The sequence below is a fragment of the Theropithecus gelada genome, chromosome 10 (genome assembly GCF_003255815.1).
Source record: "Theropithecus gelada isolate Dixy chromosome 10, Tgel_1.0, whole genome shotgun sequence".
Taxonomy (NCBI): Eukaryota; Metazoa; Chordata; class Mammalia; order Primates; family Cercopithecidae; genus Theropithecus; species Theropithecus gelada.
The window spans coordinates 33,838,085-33,853,401 of record NC_037678.1 but is presented as its reverse complement, the minus strand read 5'-3'; the positions used below and the strand labels follow the sequence as shown (position 1 = coordinate 33,853,401).

General features: G+C 54.7%; 1 protein-coding gene and 1 long non-coding RNA gene across 2 annotated transcripts in view; one reads left to right on the top strand and one right to left on the bottom strand.

Annotated features, from left to right (window-relative positions):
* Nucleotides 1-15,317, top strand: part of PPM1F (protein phosphatase, Mg2+/Mn2+ dependent 1F) — a 33,083-nt gene that overhangs the window by 661 nt on the left and 17,105 nt on the right. Inside the window, exons 2-3 of the mRNA XM_025398809.1 lie at nucleotides 6,093-6,358; nucleotides 12,580-12,737. Of these exons, the coding sequence (XP_025254594.1) occupies nucleotides 6,153-6,358; nucleotides 12,580-12,737 (364 nt within the window). The 5' untranslated portion in view covers nucleotides 6,093-6,152. The remainder of the gene's footprint in view (nucleotides 1-6,092; nucleotides 6,359-12,579; nucleotides 12,738-15,317) is intronic.
* Nucleotides 8,765-14,256, bottom strand: LOC112632810. The gene is made up of 2 exons (XR_003121450.1): nucleotides 12,647-14,256; nucleotides 8,765-11,104 (listed from the first exon to the last, which is right to left on the bottom strand). It is a non-coding gene; the product is annotated as an uncharacterized LOC112632810 (long non-coding RNA).

Below are 15,317 nucleotides of genomic sequence, written 5' to 3'. Positions count from 1 at the left end.
TCTGTGAGCCAGAGCCTCAGGCGCGGAGGCCGGGCACACTGCCGCTGGGTTCGGTCAGGCAAGCCCCTGAACCTGTCTGCAACAGGAAGAACTGGCTCCGACTGCAGGGATTTCAGCACAGGGCTTGACACACGGTGAGGTCCACTGCATGGTGGCGGGCTCCTTCGAAGCCTTCCACGCTGCGGGACAGAGTCACACATGTCGTGGTGGCATTCCCCGGGACAAGTTCCCTGGGCCCAGATGAGCTCTCACCACGGGGGATAGAAAGTGGGGCCGGCCAGCACTCTGAGGCCATCTCCAGTCTCTTCTGTTGTCAAATTTCGCTCTTTTCCTCCTGCACGCGAGGTGGAAGTACCAAAGGCACCTGGCATCCAGAGACCTTGATTGAGTTCGCTTTGCCCTTTCCACCTGTGTGAGACCTTAAATGGGTGCTTGCCCTTCTAGAACCTATTTCTTCGTCTGCAGTGTAGCCTGACAGTATGTACTTCTCAGCGTAGTTGTAAGAGGTAAACAAAATGAATGCCTTTCTGAAAGCCATGAACCTCTACACAAGTTCATTTGTGGAATTCCTTTGAGATACCGCCTGAAGGCTGGGCGCGGTGGCTTATACCTGTAATCCCAGCACTTTGGGAGGCGGAGGCAGGCGTATCACCTGAGGTCAAGTGTTCCAGACCAGTGTGGCAAAACCCCATCTCTACTAAAAATACAAAAATTAGCCACGCGTGGTGGCAGGTGCCTGTAATCCTAGCTACTCAGGAGGCTGAGGCAGGAGAATTGCTTGAACCCGGGAGGCGGAGGTTGCGGTGAGCCAAGATCCCACCATTGCACTCCAGCCTGGGCAATAAGAGCGAAACTCCCTCTCAAAAAAAAAAAAAAAAAAAAAAGGATACCACCTGAAGCCAACCGAGTCTTTTAAGACCCGGCACTGCTGCCCACTGCACCCTTCAGAGTGATGTAGCTTCCTCAGCCCATGCCACCCACCAGTCACTCTTCCCTCTGCCATCACACTTATACCACCTGCTGTACACAAAGGGCCATTGTGGACTTTCTGACCGCAGGAAGCTTACAGTCTATCAAGAAAGTCAGGCCTGTAAAAAGTGGTCATTGCACAACAGTGTGACTGTGCTTAATGCCATGGAACTGTACATTTACAAGTGGTTAAAAGGATACATGGTATGTATATTTTACAACAAAAAAATTTATATATGTAGGAAAACATCTAGAAGGATTTACATTTAACTAGTATCAGTAGTTATGAATAAAGGAGTAAGAATCTGCTTTGGTAGAAAGAGAAAGTTGGCCAGGCGTGGTGGGTCATACCTGTAATCACAGCATTTTCGGAGGCTGAGGTGGGCAGATCACCTGAGGTCAGGAGTTCGAGACTAGCCTGGCCAACATGGTGAAACCCCATCTCTACTAAAAATACAAAAATAAATTAGCCGGGCGTGGTTGCAGGTGCCTGTAATCCCAGCTACTAGGGAGGCTGAGGCAGGAGAATCGCTTCAACCTGGGAGTCGGAGCTTGCAGTGAGTGGAGATTGCGCCACTGCACTCCAGCCTGGGCGGCAGAGCAAGACTGTCTCCAAAAAAAAAAAAAAAAAAAAAACAGTTAACAGTGAATATGATAGTTTTGTTACACCATAGTGATGCAGTTTCCTTTTCTAAGGATTACTGGTTGTTGTTTTTTTTTCATTACCCCGGTTCTGCAGTTAAGCAAGACTTAAGTATTTTTTCTGTGTTCCCTAAAAAACTGGTTGTTAAACCCTGCATTCGTTAAGCTTAGGAGTCAAAACTAATGCACTAGAGGAAAATAAATATTTTAAATTTCATAAAAAGAAAACTTTTTACAAGTCAGATGTGAGCAAAAGTGCCATAGAGACATGAGAGAGAGCATGCTGGATCCAAAGGTGTGGAGATTTCAGCAAAGCCTGGAAGGATCCGAGAGATATCAGGAGGCAAAACGGAAGGAGGACACCACAAAACAAGGAGGAGAGGGGCTGCCCTAGGGTCAGGGGGACACAGAAATGGAAGGAGGAGCCATGAGAGAGCCAAAGCCCAGAGTTGGTGGCCAATGAGGGACAGGTCAGGGAAAGAAGGAGTCAGAATGACTTCCCGGGTGTCTTCACAGTTAGGGCCCAGGTTCTCCGGCATGAACCCCACCCTGGGACTTTGGGCAAGTTCCTTAGCTCTTCTGCTACAGCCTGCCCTGTGAAGTGGGGATAACCACAAGAGGTTGTTGGGAGGCTAAAAACCATCCCAGGAAGAGTGCTCGGAGCAGGGGTGGATGGCAGCTGGCAGCACCGTCAGCCCCACCCCTGCAGCTGCTGCCCAATGAGTTTGCTTTGCCATTTCCCACCTGTGTGAGACCTTCAATAGGTTCTTGGAGGGTGAGCACCCATTTGGTGTGCAGAGGGGCCCTGATCCAGGAGGAACCAGCTGCCAGTTGCATTTGGCCAGACTGGTCCAGGCAGGCAGCACTGGGAGGCAGGAGTCCATTGTCCCTCCCATGCCCACCCCAGACTCTTGGTGACTTGCACAGGCACATGCACACATCCCTCTCACTCCGAATCTTTCACTGGTGTGCCCTGGTCAGGAAAGCCTGGCACCAGGCCCTGCCACCTCTGGTGCTCTCCCAGCCCTGACTCCTCCCTGCGGCTTGCCACCGGCCTCCACGCCATTCCTGATGCTGTCTCCTCCAGTTGATCCCTCAAAGAACCACGGCACTGTCCCCTACCCCTCCTGGCACTCCCAGGGCTGCCTCTGGTTTCCCTTGGGTGAGGAATTTCTCCTTCCTGCCGGATGTCCCTGGTGTACCTCAGATTCAGGAGCTTATGGGGAAAAGGAAATGATTCCTGTCCCTTTCGGCTTCTGGGCTCCAGGGAGGGAAAGCTGTGTCCTGGTTTCTCTCCTCACCCCTTGCCTTAGGTTGGTGATGCAGAAACAAGGGCGCTTGGTCCCCAGCAAGCAAGATGGCCCTGGGCACCCTGCCTTTCTAACAAGGGCAGGCAATTGGCACAGGCCCTGAGAGTAAGCCAGCCCGTCCCCTCTACAGATGCAGACAGAGCTTCGCACAAGGCATCATCACATCCCCTGAGACCTCACTTAGCACGCATGGCACAGGCACCATTGAGGCCTGTGCGGGTAGCGGGCACAAGGCACAGGGAGAGCAGCAGGTGGCCACAGTGAATCAGGGTCTGCAGTGCAGACAGGAAGGGCCCCCCTCCCTGAGGGAATAGGCTGATTGTGGGGAGGAGCTCCCGGCACAGGAAAGAGTACCCCAAGGTCAGGAGGCAAGAAGGAGGCATCTGCATCCCAAAATGTCCAGCAGACGTCACCAGCAAGTGGGGTGAAAGTGAAGGGTCTTGAATTCTGCCCTTGACTGTGGGGCTTTACACTGTGGGCAGGGGTTTCTCCAGGGGGGCCCTCTGTGTGCTGTAGCAGGAAGCATGCTGTCCTCTCACTTGGATCCTAATCATAAATTCACATGAGCACATTTTGTGGTGAGATGACAGAGCGTCCAGATCACTTGGAATTGCAAGGGAGTGGGCGGAGGCCCCAGGCACTGGCAGTTACTGGGGGCAGCTCTGCATTGTTCACATTTCTCACCCAGAAGCTCCAGGGGGCCAGGGCAGTGCCAGGCAGAAGAGGGGCCCTTGGCCGCTTTCACTGCTTGAGGGCAGCCAAGCTTGCTGGGAAATTCACGCCATCTTCAAATGCCTTGCAGCTCTGCTGGGGCATGGCTGGCAGGCCTTGCCGCCTCCTCATTGACCCACTAGGGCTCCCAGCCTCTGCTTATTTCTCCAGCTCACAAAGTCTTCCCTTTGTGGTTTGAATGTCAGTGTCCCTCCTCCTCTCAGAGTGATTTTTCCTTATTTGTTTTGTGTTCTTTTTTCTTTCTTTTTTGGTAGAGATGGGGGGTGGGGGGGTGGCAGTCTCACTATGTTGCCCAGGCTGGTCTTGAACTCCTGGCCTCAAGCACTCCTGCCTCACCCAAAGCGCTGAGATACAGACCTGAGCCACAGCGCCTCACCAATTGTTTTATGTTCTTTATCTTTTTACCTGCTTGCCTTTTGTAACCTGGGCTACATTAAATTTACTCCTTGTGAGTAAATGTGAACCCTAACAATGAATTCAGTCTATCCCCAGAACCTTCAGTAGCAAGCATCCCTATTTCTACATTATTTGTATGTGTCTACTTAAATTACCTTTCAATTCCTGCCTCTAAAAGAAGAGAGGGGTTTTGTGTTTTGTTAATTTACCACCCTTCACCCCTTGCATTCCAAATCCTTCATTGATCAGACTTGATGCTGGGATCTTTCGCTCTGCCCGCCCCATTTTCTTTTGTGTTTTTTATCTTTAGGCTTCCAGAAGGCTTGTTTCAAGTTAGCAATTCCTGATAAGGACAGCCCTTTTGTGGGCTGTGAGCTCCCTGCATCTCTTACTTCCCACTCTCTGCATCCTGCACCTCAGGCCCCTGTCGCAGCCGTCCTTTTAGCAAAGTTTGTAGGCAGAGTCTGTGGCTATTCTAAGACTGATGATTCTAGAAGATTCTCCTTGCCTCCTTCATTCAGTTTTCAGAACATGGAAGTCCTCATGGAGGTGATGGGCTGTGAAACCGTTCCCCAAATTCTCCACCCTAGAATTTGGGGTGTTCCTCAGTCTCATGTCCATTTGTCACCATAGAAGAACGCAGTTTTTCTCCCCAGCTTAGTAACTGTGTAGGATTTCTTTTTTACTTTTTTCTGTATTCAGTCTCATCCACTACTGCGTAGGACTCGCTGAAGAAAGTTTTTTCCCAGCCTGCCTGTTAGACAAAGCCCAAAGTGGAGTCCCCACTGTGGGAGGGTTTGGAGGGGTCAGGCACCCGAGGGGAAGGGGGCAGGAGAGAGAAGGGTCTATGCTGAGCGGGTGCTGGCAGGGAGGCCCAGGTGTGGGACCTGGAGGTGAATCCCCGGGACGATGCAAAGAACATGGAGGGGGGGTGCTCGAGAACTGTTTGGGTATAGGCCAGGCAGGCAGGCTGGGGAGGCAACTGTGGAGATTCTGAGTTGGGAGAGAAGAAGAGCCAGAGCCAACTGCAAGGAGGCTCTGAGGCACCATATGCCTCTTTCCGGTGAGAGAGAAACAGGTGAGGGAGTGAAGGCACAGGCTTTGGGATCCCTCTTCAGCCCTGTCTTCCTTCCTGACACCTCAAGCAAGGGACTACCCCTCTCCAAACCTTGAGGTTCTCATCTGTGAAATGGGGGCTTGTCCTGGCTCTTGGGGTGTTAGGGGCAACTCACAGGACTGGTCAGCTCTGGGCATTCCTAAGGACTTAGAGAGGAAGAGCCCACATGCCCCACAGTGGGGTCAGCGCCTGGGTCTGTCCACAGTGCCCCTGTTCCAGCCAGGGCTTAGCAGGCCTGAGCCATTCTAGGCTCACAATTCCCTCCTCCTATTAGAGAGCATTGAATAGGCTCGATGGTGTCCCAGAGCACCTCCTGTCTGTCCCAGGTTAACCCTCTGCTTCTCTTGGGTGGCCCCAGCAGCCTCTGGGGATCCCTTTCTGCTCCCACTCTGGCCTGTCTCCAAAATAGCCCTGGGCCGGCCTCCTGCATCTTGGCTCTTGTCTTTCCTCCCCTGAATGCTGCTAGAGCCCCAGCAGGTGTCCCTCCTACCATCTGGTCACCACATCCAGGCTCACAGACCTGGTGGCTTCACTCCCTCACCTCAGAGCCCTGCTGGCTTCTCGGGACCCGCGATCAGGTTGAACCCCCTCACCTGCCTCAGTGCCTGGCCTCAGCATCCCTGTGCTGCTCGTCTCTGGCCATGCTGGCCACCTTCTGCCAGGAGCAGTCTTCCTCCTCTTGTCACTTCTCCTTGACAACGTCCACCCAGCTGCTGCTCCTGGCACCATCTCCTGAGACCGGATCTCTGAATGCCCACAAGTCCCCATCTGGATTCATGTCAGGACAGCGGCCAGGGTTGTCCCACCACTTACTAGTGGCCCTGAACCGTGAGGCCATGTACCTGCTACGTGGTGCTTGCAGTTGGGCACCTTCATTGCTGGTGCCGTGGCCCCTTGATTCTGCTGACTCTGACATTTCTCCCCAGGGTGAAGCCTGGAGACCCTCTTGCCCTGGCCCAGCTGCAGGCCCCTGGGATGCTCTGGGCATGTCCTCTGGAGCCCCACAGAAGAGCAGCCAGATGGCCAGTGGAGCTGAGGAGACCCCAGGCTTCCTGGACATGCTCCTTCAAGACTTCCCAGCCCCACTGAACCCAGAGGACCCTCTGCCATGGAAGGCCCCGGGAATGATGCTCAGCCAGGAGGAGGTGGAGGGTGAGCTGGCTGAGTTGGCCATGGGCTTTCTGGGCAGCAGGTAAGCCTGTGCAACCCCAAAGGGGACAGGGAGCGAGGGCGCGGCGCCAGGGCCTACCAGGGATGTGGTGGCTGTTCCCCCACATGTCCAGCCCCACATGGGGATCTGCAGCCCCAGATCCCTATGGCAGCACCGTGTGGACTTCCTATGGCTGCTGTGGCAAAGCACCACACACTGGGCACTCAAAGCAGCCGAAGCTCATTCTTTCACAGGGCCGGAGGCCAGAGTCCAAGATCAAGGTGGTGGCTGTGCCATGCTCTCTCAAAGGCTGTAGGGAAGAGTCTGCTCCAGGCCTTTCTGTTAGTGCCTGGCCTTGACTTCCTGGAGGTCCTTGGCTTGTAGACTCATTCCTCCTAGCTGACCTTCTTGCATGCAGCATCTCCCTGTGTGCCTTCACACCTCCCCACTCCACCTGCTGTGTGTCTGTGGCTCCTCCTCTTGTAAGGACATGGGCATTTTGGACCAGGGGCTGCTCTCTTACAGTGTGACCTCATCTGTATTTCTTTTCGTGGAGAATGGGGTCTCGCTATATTGCCCAGGCTGGTCTCGAACTTCTGGGCTCCATGAATTCTCATGTTTTTGCCTCCCTAAATGCTGGGATTACAGGCATGAGAGTGCTGTGCCCAGCCAATGTGACCTCATATGGACATAACTAATTACATTTGCAAAGATTTTAACTCCAAATAAGATCATATTCTGAGCCACAAGGGCTGGGACTTCAACATACCTTTTTGGGGAGCAATTTAATGCATAACAGGTGATAAGCAGTAAGTCCTGTTTTCTGATGCATGTGATGGATGAGGAGGCAGAGGTGGGTAGATTAAGAGGCTGGTCTGAGGCCTTACAGTCAAGGAGTGGCAGGCCCACATGGCACCCCGGCCACCATGATCTGAGAGGTAGTTGGCGCTGTACCCCTTCCACAGGTGAGGAAGCCAAGGCACAGAGAGGTAGCACAACCAGCTTAGCAGATTTCGGGGAAGATAGAGAGTTATGTGTCCACCAGCAGACAGTGTAGCTGTCTCCTAGGCTGACCTCAGAGGTCCCTTCCTTGGAAGACCCTTGCCCTCCCCTTCCATTTATTCATTCATTCTGGAAGTATTTGTCCCAGGAAAGATAGTAAAGGACAAGGTCTCTTCTCGAACCCTCTCTGCTCAGATGGGGTCTTGGAGTCAGGCTGTCTGTCTGGCACAGGGGACAGCTCATGGAGGTGAGCAGGCTGGTGGGCCACATGCTGTTTCTGTGAACCTAGTCCCTTGCTGAGGGGATGTGCCCATGGTCCCCAATCCCAGCATCACCCAGATCACCTGAAATATCACCTGAAGCCATGACAGGCCCTCAGCTATAGCTCCCTCTGACAGAGCCTCTGTCCTCGGTGCTGCCTCAGTATCCCCCAAGTGTGCACTTCCTTTGCCCCTTGCAGCAAATCAACTCTGTTCCTGACACTGACCAAGGGCCTATTTTCCTTGACCCCAGGCCCCAGCAGTCAGTGACTTGTGCTCTCCCTGTGCAGCATGGGTGCAAATGTTGCTAAGTGTCAGCCACATGCAAGAGCCATGCCACCCAGCATTCCCCACAGCCGCCTAGAGCTCAGGAGGAAAGGCCCAGTGACCACGCTCCACGAGGTCGTGGCATGCGCAAAGGGTGTTATTGGCTTGTTTTGAGGAAATATTTTAGAGATGTGGCACAAAGTGAATCGGCCCCCAGTGGTGGAGCAGAGTGGGCCCAGCGGGGGTGCCGCGCATGGGAGGTGAGGGAAGGCCCCACGTTCTGCCTTCTTGAGAGGAGCAGGTGGCACTCTACAGGGAGCAGGGGAGTCCAGACCAGGGAGTTCTGCAGCCACTGGGTCTTCGTGGAGGTGGCATGGGGCCATCGCTGCCCTGAGGCAAAAAGCCAGGCCCGGGACAGAAGAGTTGATGCACCTTGGCCCAAGCGTGAGGTGACCAGGCAGAGCCAAGTGGTGCCAGCCCCAAACTGGGAATCAGGTGGAAAAGCCGTCCTGGGGAATGACAGAGCCCAGGGGTTTGCTGGGCCTGCTTGGGGCACAGGTGCTGAAGACGGACAGGCCACAGCACCGGGGTGACACATCAGCCTTCAGTTCCTGGGCAGGGGGAGAAGGGCGCGGAGCAGGGCCCCAGGGAAGGATCCAAGGTGGGAGGGCCTGGAGGGCTGAGGAGTGAGTAGGCAGTGCAGGTGACCTGCCCAGGAGGGCCCTGAACCAAAGTTGGGGTCAGTGCTGGGGACACAGGGGAGGGCAGTGGGTTTTGGTTTTGATGCGGGAGCAGCCGGACTTGTTGAGCAGCTGCTGTGTGAGCCACCTAGTGATGGGTGTGACCAGGAGGGGCGAAGAGCTCCTGAGCCTCCTCAGCCCCCGGGAACCCACCTTACATGGTGGACTAAAATGGAGTATTTGAAGGTGTTATTTGTTCCAGCAGTCATATTGGATTTATTTTTTAAGTTAGTTTTGTTCTTTTCTAGCACGTTCTTTCACACGCAGGTGTGGATGTGCATATGTGTAGTCAGCACTTGGGGTCTGAGTCTCACATGTTGTCTACACTAAGTCCGGCTGTCCACACACACGCACTCACATGTGCTCATACATAGTCACGAGTTCCACCTCCCAGCTCTGCTTCTTGTGTCCCAGCCTGAGGATGGGCTCTTGGGCATGAAGGACTTTGAGCATCTTGGTCCCTGAGCTCTTTCACAGATTGCAAAAGGCATCCTTCTGGAGGCTATCCAGGAGTCACAACACCCGGTCTGCAGGGAGCTGTTTATGCCTTGTCTCCCCTCTTGTTTGTAGCCTCCTGTCACATACTTGAGTCCCTGAGCAGTGCATACCATACACTAATGATTTGAGTGTGGTTTTCATCTCTGCCACTAGATTATAAACCCCTTGTAACAACCCCTGCCCCAAAGTCGGTGAGACAAGTGTTTCTCAGGCACCTGGGCCTTGCACACAACTTGGCTTGTCCCTGGAGCATCTTCTTGCCTTGTGCAGGAGCCTGCTCTGCAGGGACCAGAATCAGGGTGGATCTGCATGGTGCAGTGACTCAGGGCTGAGGGCCTCTAGGGCGTGTCCCAGGCCAGACCCTGGGATGAGGCAGGAGCTGTGTCCAGGAAGGGGACGATGGTGGCCCTTGGCCAGGCATTGTCTGGGTCCCCACAGCCGGAAGCTGCCTCCCTGCCCCCAGCAGCAGTGGCGGGTGGGCAGGAAGCTGAGGCCTGGCCTCACCGGGACCAAGGGGAACAGGCGTCCCGCCTCTCTGCTGTGCAAAAGGAAAACCCAGCAGTTGGCAGGAAACCCCCAAATGGCAGAGGAACTCATTTCTCATGTCTTGGCTGGTTGTTTTTCAAAGGCAGTTCCAGAGGCTTCTCCCATGAGTCACCCTTTCATTTTAAAAAATCAGGAATCCGCTGAGCATGGTGGCTTACGCCTGTAATCCCAGCTACTCGGGAGGCTGAGGCAGGAGAATCACTTTCTGAACCCGAGAGACAGAGGTTGTGGTGAGCCAAGATCACGCCATTGCACTCCAGCCTGGGCAACAAGAGCGAAACTCTGTCTCAAAAAAAAAAAATCAGGAATCCATCCCGGTTGATTCCTCAGACCATCAGTAGATGCCTGGGGTGCGCAGCCCCCATAAGACCTGCCGCCAGCCTGTGCCATTGGAAGGTCCTCGCCTTCCAGTGAAAGCCGGGAGTGTCAGCCCAGTGCAGAATTACCTTGTCACCCCAGGCATGCCCCCGGCCCCCACTCTCAGGGACAGGCACACAGGGGTGAATGTGTGTCATCCAGCTTCCAGGGCCCCCACTGGGTGGGAAGGCAGATTCCAGGGGTCAAAATGCATGCTAGAGGCCATAGGGCCACTGAGGGAGTGACCCCTTCTGCCCGGAAGAGCCAGGGATGGCTCAGAATTTTAGACACTTCTCCCCACAGCCCTCCTCAGCCACAGCTGGCTTCAGTGTCCCTACCTCCAAATGTCTTCCCCTGATCTGCCCCATGGCTGTCTTTTGCCCTGCCTACCTGCTGAAAGACGCTAACCCAAGGTTAACATTTCCTCCCGTCGGTTTGCTTTCAGCTTGCTGCGACCTCCCTTTCTACCCACTACACCTCCTCGACTGCTCAGCTCTGTTCTGTGACATTGAAAGCAGTGACCCAGTCTCACTTCTTAAAACGTTTCCTTCGTGGCACCCAGAAGGCCACCCTTGGGGTCATCCCCACTTTGCTAGCCATGCTCTGGCCCTGTTGGACTCAGCCCCCTATCCTCATTCATTCTGAAGCTCCATCTCCTGCCTAGACCATGTTCTTGCAGGCCCTCAGGCCTCTTGACCGCTGTGGAAACAGAGCCCATTGCCCATCCCCTGCCTGATCCTGTTCCATCCCCATCAGGGTAATTAACTGCACCACGAGCCTCCTAGTTGCTCAGAACAGAAACTTCAACACTGTCCCTGCCCCTCCATCTATACTGCCCGACTCTGTCCGCTCCTGTTTGTCTCCACGGCCCTGCCCAGCCCAGGTCTTAGACTCTCTCCTCTAGACAGTCATCCCCTCCCTGCCAGCCCACCCTCCACACCAGGGTCAGAGAGGCATAAAAGCCTCATCTGATCATGCCATGTCCCTCTTCAAACAGACCAAAGGCGGCCAGGCACGGTGGCTCATGCCATTATCCTAGGACTTTGGGAGGCTGAGATGGGAGGATCACTTGAGGGCAGGAGTTCAAGACCAGCCTGGACAACATAGCGAAACCCCACCTGTACAAAATTTTACAAATTAGCTGGACATGGTGATGTCTGTAGCCCTAACTACTCTGGAGTCTGAGGTGAGAGGATCTCTTGAGCCCAGGGGTTTGAGGCTGCAGCGAGCCATGATTGCACAACTGCACTCCAGCCTGGGAGACAGAGCAAGACCCTGTCTCTAAAAATAAATAAATAAAACCCAGACCAATGGCAGTGCTTCCATGTTAGCATAAAGCTTGGCCTGCCCTGTTCCTACAGCCCCTCACCCTGACAGCCCCTCACCCCGGCAGCCCCTATGGCCCCGTCCGCTCAGGGACCTCATGGACCATGCACAGCCACTTCCTTTGCTGACAGCCCCTCACCCTGGCAGCCCCTATGGCCCCGTCTGTTCAGGGACGTCATGGACCACGCACAGCCACTTGCTCTGCTGAGTGTGCCCGTTTGTCCCACAGCCCAGGATCAGTTTCCTGGAGCTGCTGTACAGATGACCACAGACCCAGCAGCTTAAACAACAGAAGTGTGCCTCGTGGTGCTGGAGGCTGTTGTCTGAGATCAGGATGTTGACAGAACTGGCTCCTTCTGGTGGTTTGTGGGCAACCCTTGGCATTACCTGGCTTGTAGGCTCATCCCCCAGGTCTCTCCCTCATGTTCCCATGGCATTCTCCCTGTATGTGTGTCTGTGTCCAAATTCCTCCCTCAACTCAGAGCGTCTCGTTCTGTCACCCAGGCTGGAGTGCAGTGGCACAATCTTGGCTCACTGCAACCTCCACCTCCTGGGTTCCAGCGATTCTTCTGCCTCAGCCTCCTGAGTAGCTGGAACTACAGGCACGCGCCACCACACCCAGCTAATTTTTGTATTTTTAGTAGAGATGAGGTTTTACCATATTGGCCAGGCTGGTCTCGAACTCCTGACCTCATGATCTACCCACCTTGGTCTCCCAAAGTACTGGGATTACAGACGAGAGCCACTGCACCCAGCCCAAATTGCCCTTTTTTATAGAGACATCAGTCATTGGAGTAGGGGCCCAGCCTGCTGCAGCATGACCTCAACTAATTCCATCTGTAATGACCCTGTTTCCAAATTAGCTCCATTCTGAGGTACTGGGGGTTAGGGCCTCTGTATGAATTTGGTGGGGGACATAGTTCAACCCAGAACACTCCCTACCCTCCAGGGTCCCCAACTGGCATGGGTGATTCCTCTGCCCTCCTGTGGCCAGGAGCTGTCATCAGCATGGATGTCAGGCAGTTTGCTTGACCATCAACAGCCCCCTCCCCGCCAGCCCCAGGCCCAAGTTTGGTCCAGCTCCCCACCAGATGGTTGCACGTCTGCCTCTGCCGTCGTGTGACCTTCCTGTCCCAGCTCCCCAAGGACGGGGGCTGCCCTGCTGGCCGTCCTGACCCCTCAGCATGTGGGCTGACAGTTGGGGAAGGGGTGCTAGGTGTAGTCTCCTGCTGGGTGCTGCCCCTCACTTCCCCCTCCTCATCCCTAGGAAGGCCCCGCCACCACTTGCCGCTGCTCTGACTCATGAAGCAGTTTCACAGCTTCTACAGACAGACCTTTCCGAATTCAGGAAGTTGCCCAGGGAGGAGGAAGAGGAGGAGGAGGAGGAGGAGGATGACGACGAGGAGGAAAAGGCCCCTGTGACCTGTGAGTTCTCTTTCTTCTGAGGCGGCCCCAGGGCTGCTTAGCAGGCAACAGACAAAGGGTGAGGACATTGTGGGGAGCCCATTGATTGGGGTCCCTAAGGGTGCTGGGACCCTTGCTCACAACAGCAGCAGAATCAAGGAGCAGAGAAGGCTTGGGGCCCCAGCGAGGTGGAGGGTGGTGGTCACAGCCCTCCATAGGACACGTGGTTCCCAGTCAACCCACGAGGCAGGGGTGGGTGGTGCAGACACCCTCCTGTGTCTTGTCTAACTGAAGTTCCAGAACAGCCCAGGAAATTAAAGATGCTTGTCCCATTTCACAGAGGATCTCACAGGCGATCTCTGGTCACGCAGCCAGGTTCAAGTGCTCTCAGTGTTGTAACTCGGTTAACATGCGCCCAGGCAGGCGAAGTCAGGGTCAGCCAGGTGGCATGCCAGCAGGTCTCGGGGGACAGCAGCATGGTCCCCTCAACACTCAGGCCCCCTGCCTCAGCTGCCCCAAGTCAGGATTCTGTTGGATGGAGAAGCTCTACGGTGTCCGTGAGCCCCATGGTTAGATGCTGGTGGAAACTTGTCTGTCAGCCTGCTCCTGGGACAGCCATAAGCACGGTGTGGCCAGGGGAACCCAGAAATGGAGAGGGCTGCAGAGCCATTTCACAGAGGATCTAATCATTAAAAAGCAGGGCTTTTATTTCATGTAACTTTCTTTCATTCTAGTAATTTCTTTTTATTATATTTCGCCAAAGTGTTGGTTGATGTTGGACCAGAAATACAGAGAGTGAGAATCGCAGGCTGCAGCAGGGGTGCCACAAGGGGGTAGCAACGCCCCACCCAGCTGAAAACTTGTCCCTGGACAGGCCAGCAGGCAGCAGAGTCGCAGTGGATTTTCCCTTCCTTGCCATTTCCTGTCTGCCATTTCCTTTCCATTCCTTTGCCATTTCCTTTCCTTTCCCTGTTGTTCTAAATTCTGCATTACTAGTGCATGCCTGCATCCAGGGAAAAGCAAGGAACAAGGTGGGAGGAGAGAGAGAAGGCGAATACCCGAGGCGGCCAGCATCAGTCGGTGCCGGCGCTCTCCTCCTTGCTGTCGTCGCCTGCCTCCGCCCTGGCTCCCTGCCCGCATTCCCTGGGAGCGCAGCCTTGCCTTAGCCTGGGAGACAGCTGTCCACAGTGACAGGCAGCCATTGTTCTCGGCCGAGCCAGCGGGCCTCCGGCCGGTGGCAGCTGCTCCTCCTCAGCTTTGCGGCCCCACCAAGGGGGCACCGCCCCCGCCCCCGCCCCGCCCCGCCCCGCCCCGCCCCGCCCCGCCTGACCGGCCTCTGTCTGTCCACGCGGGAGACAGCGCCACCTGCCGGTGAGAAGGAGTGTTGCCGCGCCGGCACCAGCCCAGTCCTACGCCCGGGGCTCCTACAGGCCTGGGAAGGAGGGAGTGCGCAGCCAGAAGGAAGTCTGGCCTGCCGCTGCTTCCCAGTCAGAGCGCCTCGCATGCAGCCCTGCCTAGCGGCCTTGATCATGCGCTCCCTGTCACGGAAGTAGAATGTAGTCAAGTTTTTGGACTCCAAGCCATTCTAACAAAATTGCGTCAGAGTGGGGATTGTATTATAAGAAAGAGCGGGAGCTCGCTCTTTCTCTCAGTTCCCCATGTCCTTGGCGTGTAGCCTGTGACACTCAGCTTCTGCCCTGTTTTCTATTACTTGGCTTGGAACTCCTGCCTTCGGCTGACTGGCCCTGACTCACCGTGCTTGCCACATGCACCTGGGCTGGCAGGAGTTCCAGGAGAGTTTGTGCATTGAAGTAGTATGAGTCCCTGAAGCCAGAGCCCCCCTGGTCTCCTTTGGGCCTGTTACTGGTTGATCTTTTCTTAGGAAGTCAGGCTTAGGTAGGATTTGGGTATTTTTCCTTTTCAAATGAATATTGTAGCTTGTATTATTTGTTGCTACATAACAAATTGCCCAAAATGTAGTGGCTTAAAACAGCAGACATTTATTCTCCCAGTTTCTGTGGGTCTGGAATCTGGGAGCAGCTTAGCTGGTTCTGGTCCAGGGTCTCTCACTGGGTCGTGGTCACACGGATGCCGGCTGGGCTGGAGGGCCTGCTTCCAAGGTGGTTCCAACACACAGCCATTGGCAGGAGGCCTTGGTCGCGTCCCAGGTAGACTCACCATGACGCTGCTTGAGCGTCCTCACAGCTCAGATTGAGTGATGAGAGGGAGGGAGGAAGAGAGAACACGCAAGGCGGGAGGTGCAGGGCCTCTTCGTTTCATAGCAGCTGAAGCACACGCAGTCACTGCCACTCTCTTCATCAGAAACAGCCAAGTCCTACACTCAGCAGTGAGAAGTGAGCTCCACCTCGTGAAAGGAGAAGTCAAAGAATCTGTGGACGTGCTTTAAAGCCACTGCCATACGAGATTAACACTTGTAATGAAAAATTGGGGAAGTGTTAAGAAAGTATACTTCAGGAAAAAGTTGTCCATGGAACTGCCACCTGCAGACCCACTCTGACTCCTTGATTGTGTGCTGTTCCTGCCTTTTTTTTCTGGCCCTGGTGGTTTTCATGGACTTGTGGTTAAACTGCATATGTAATT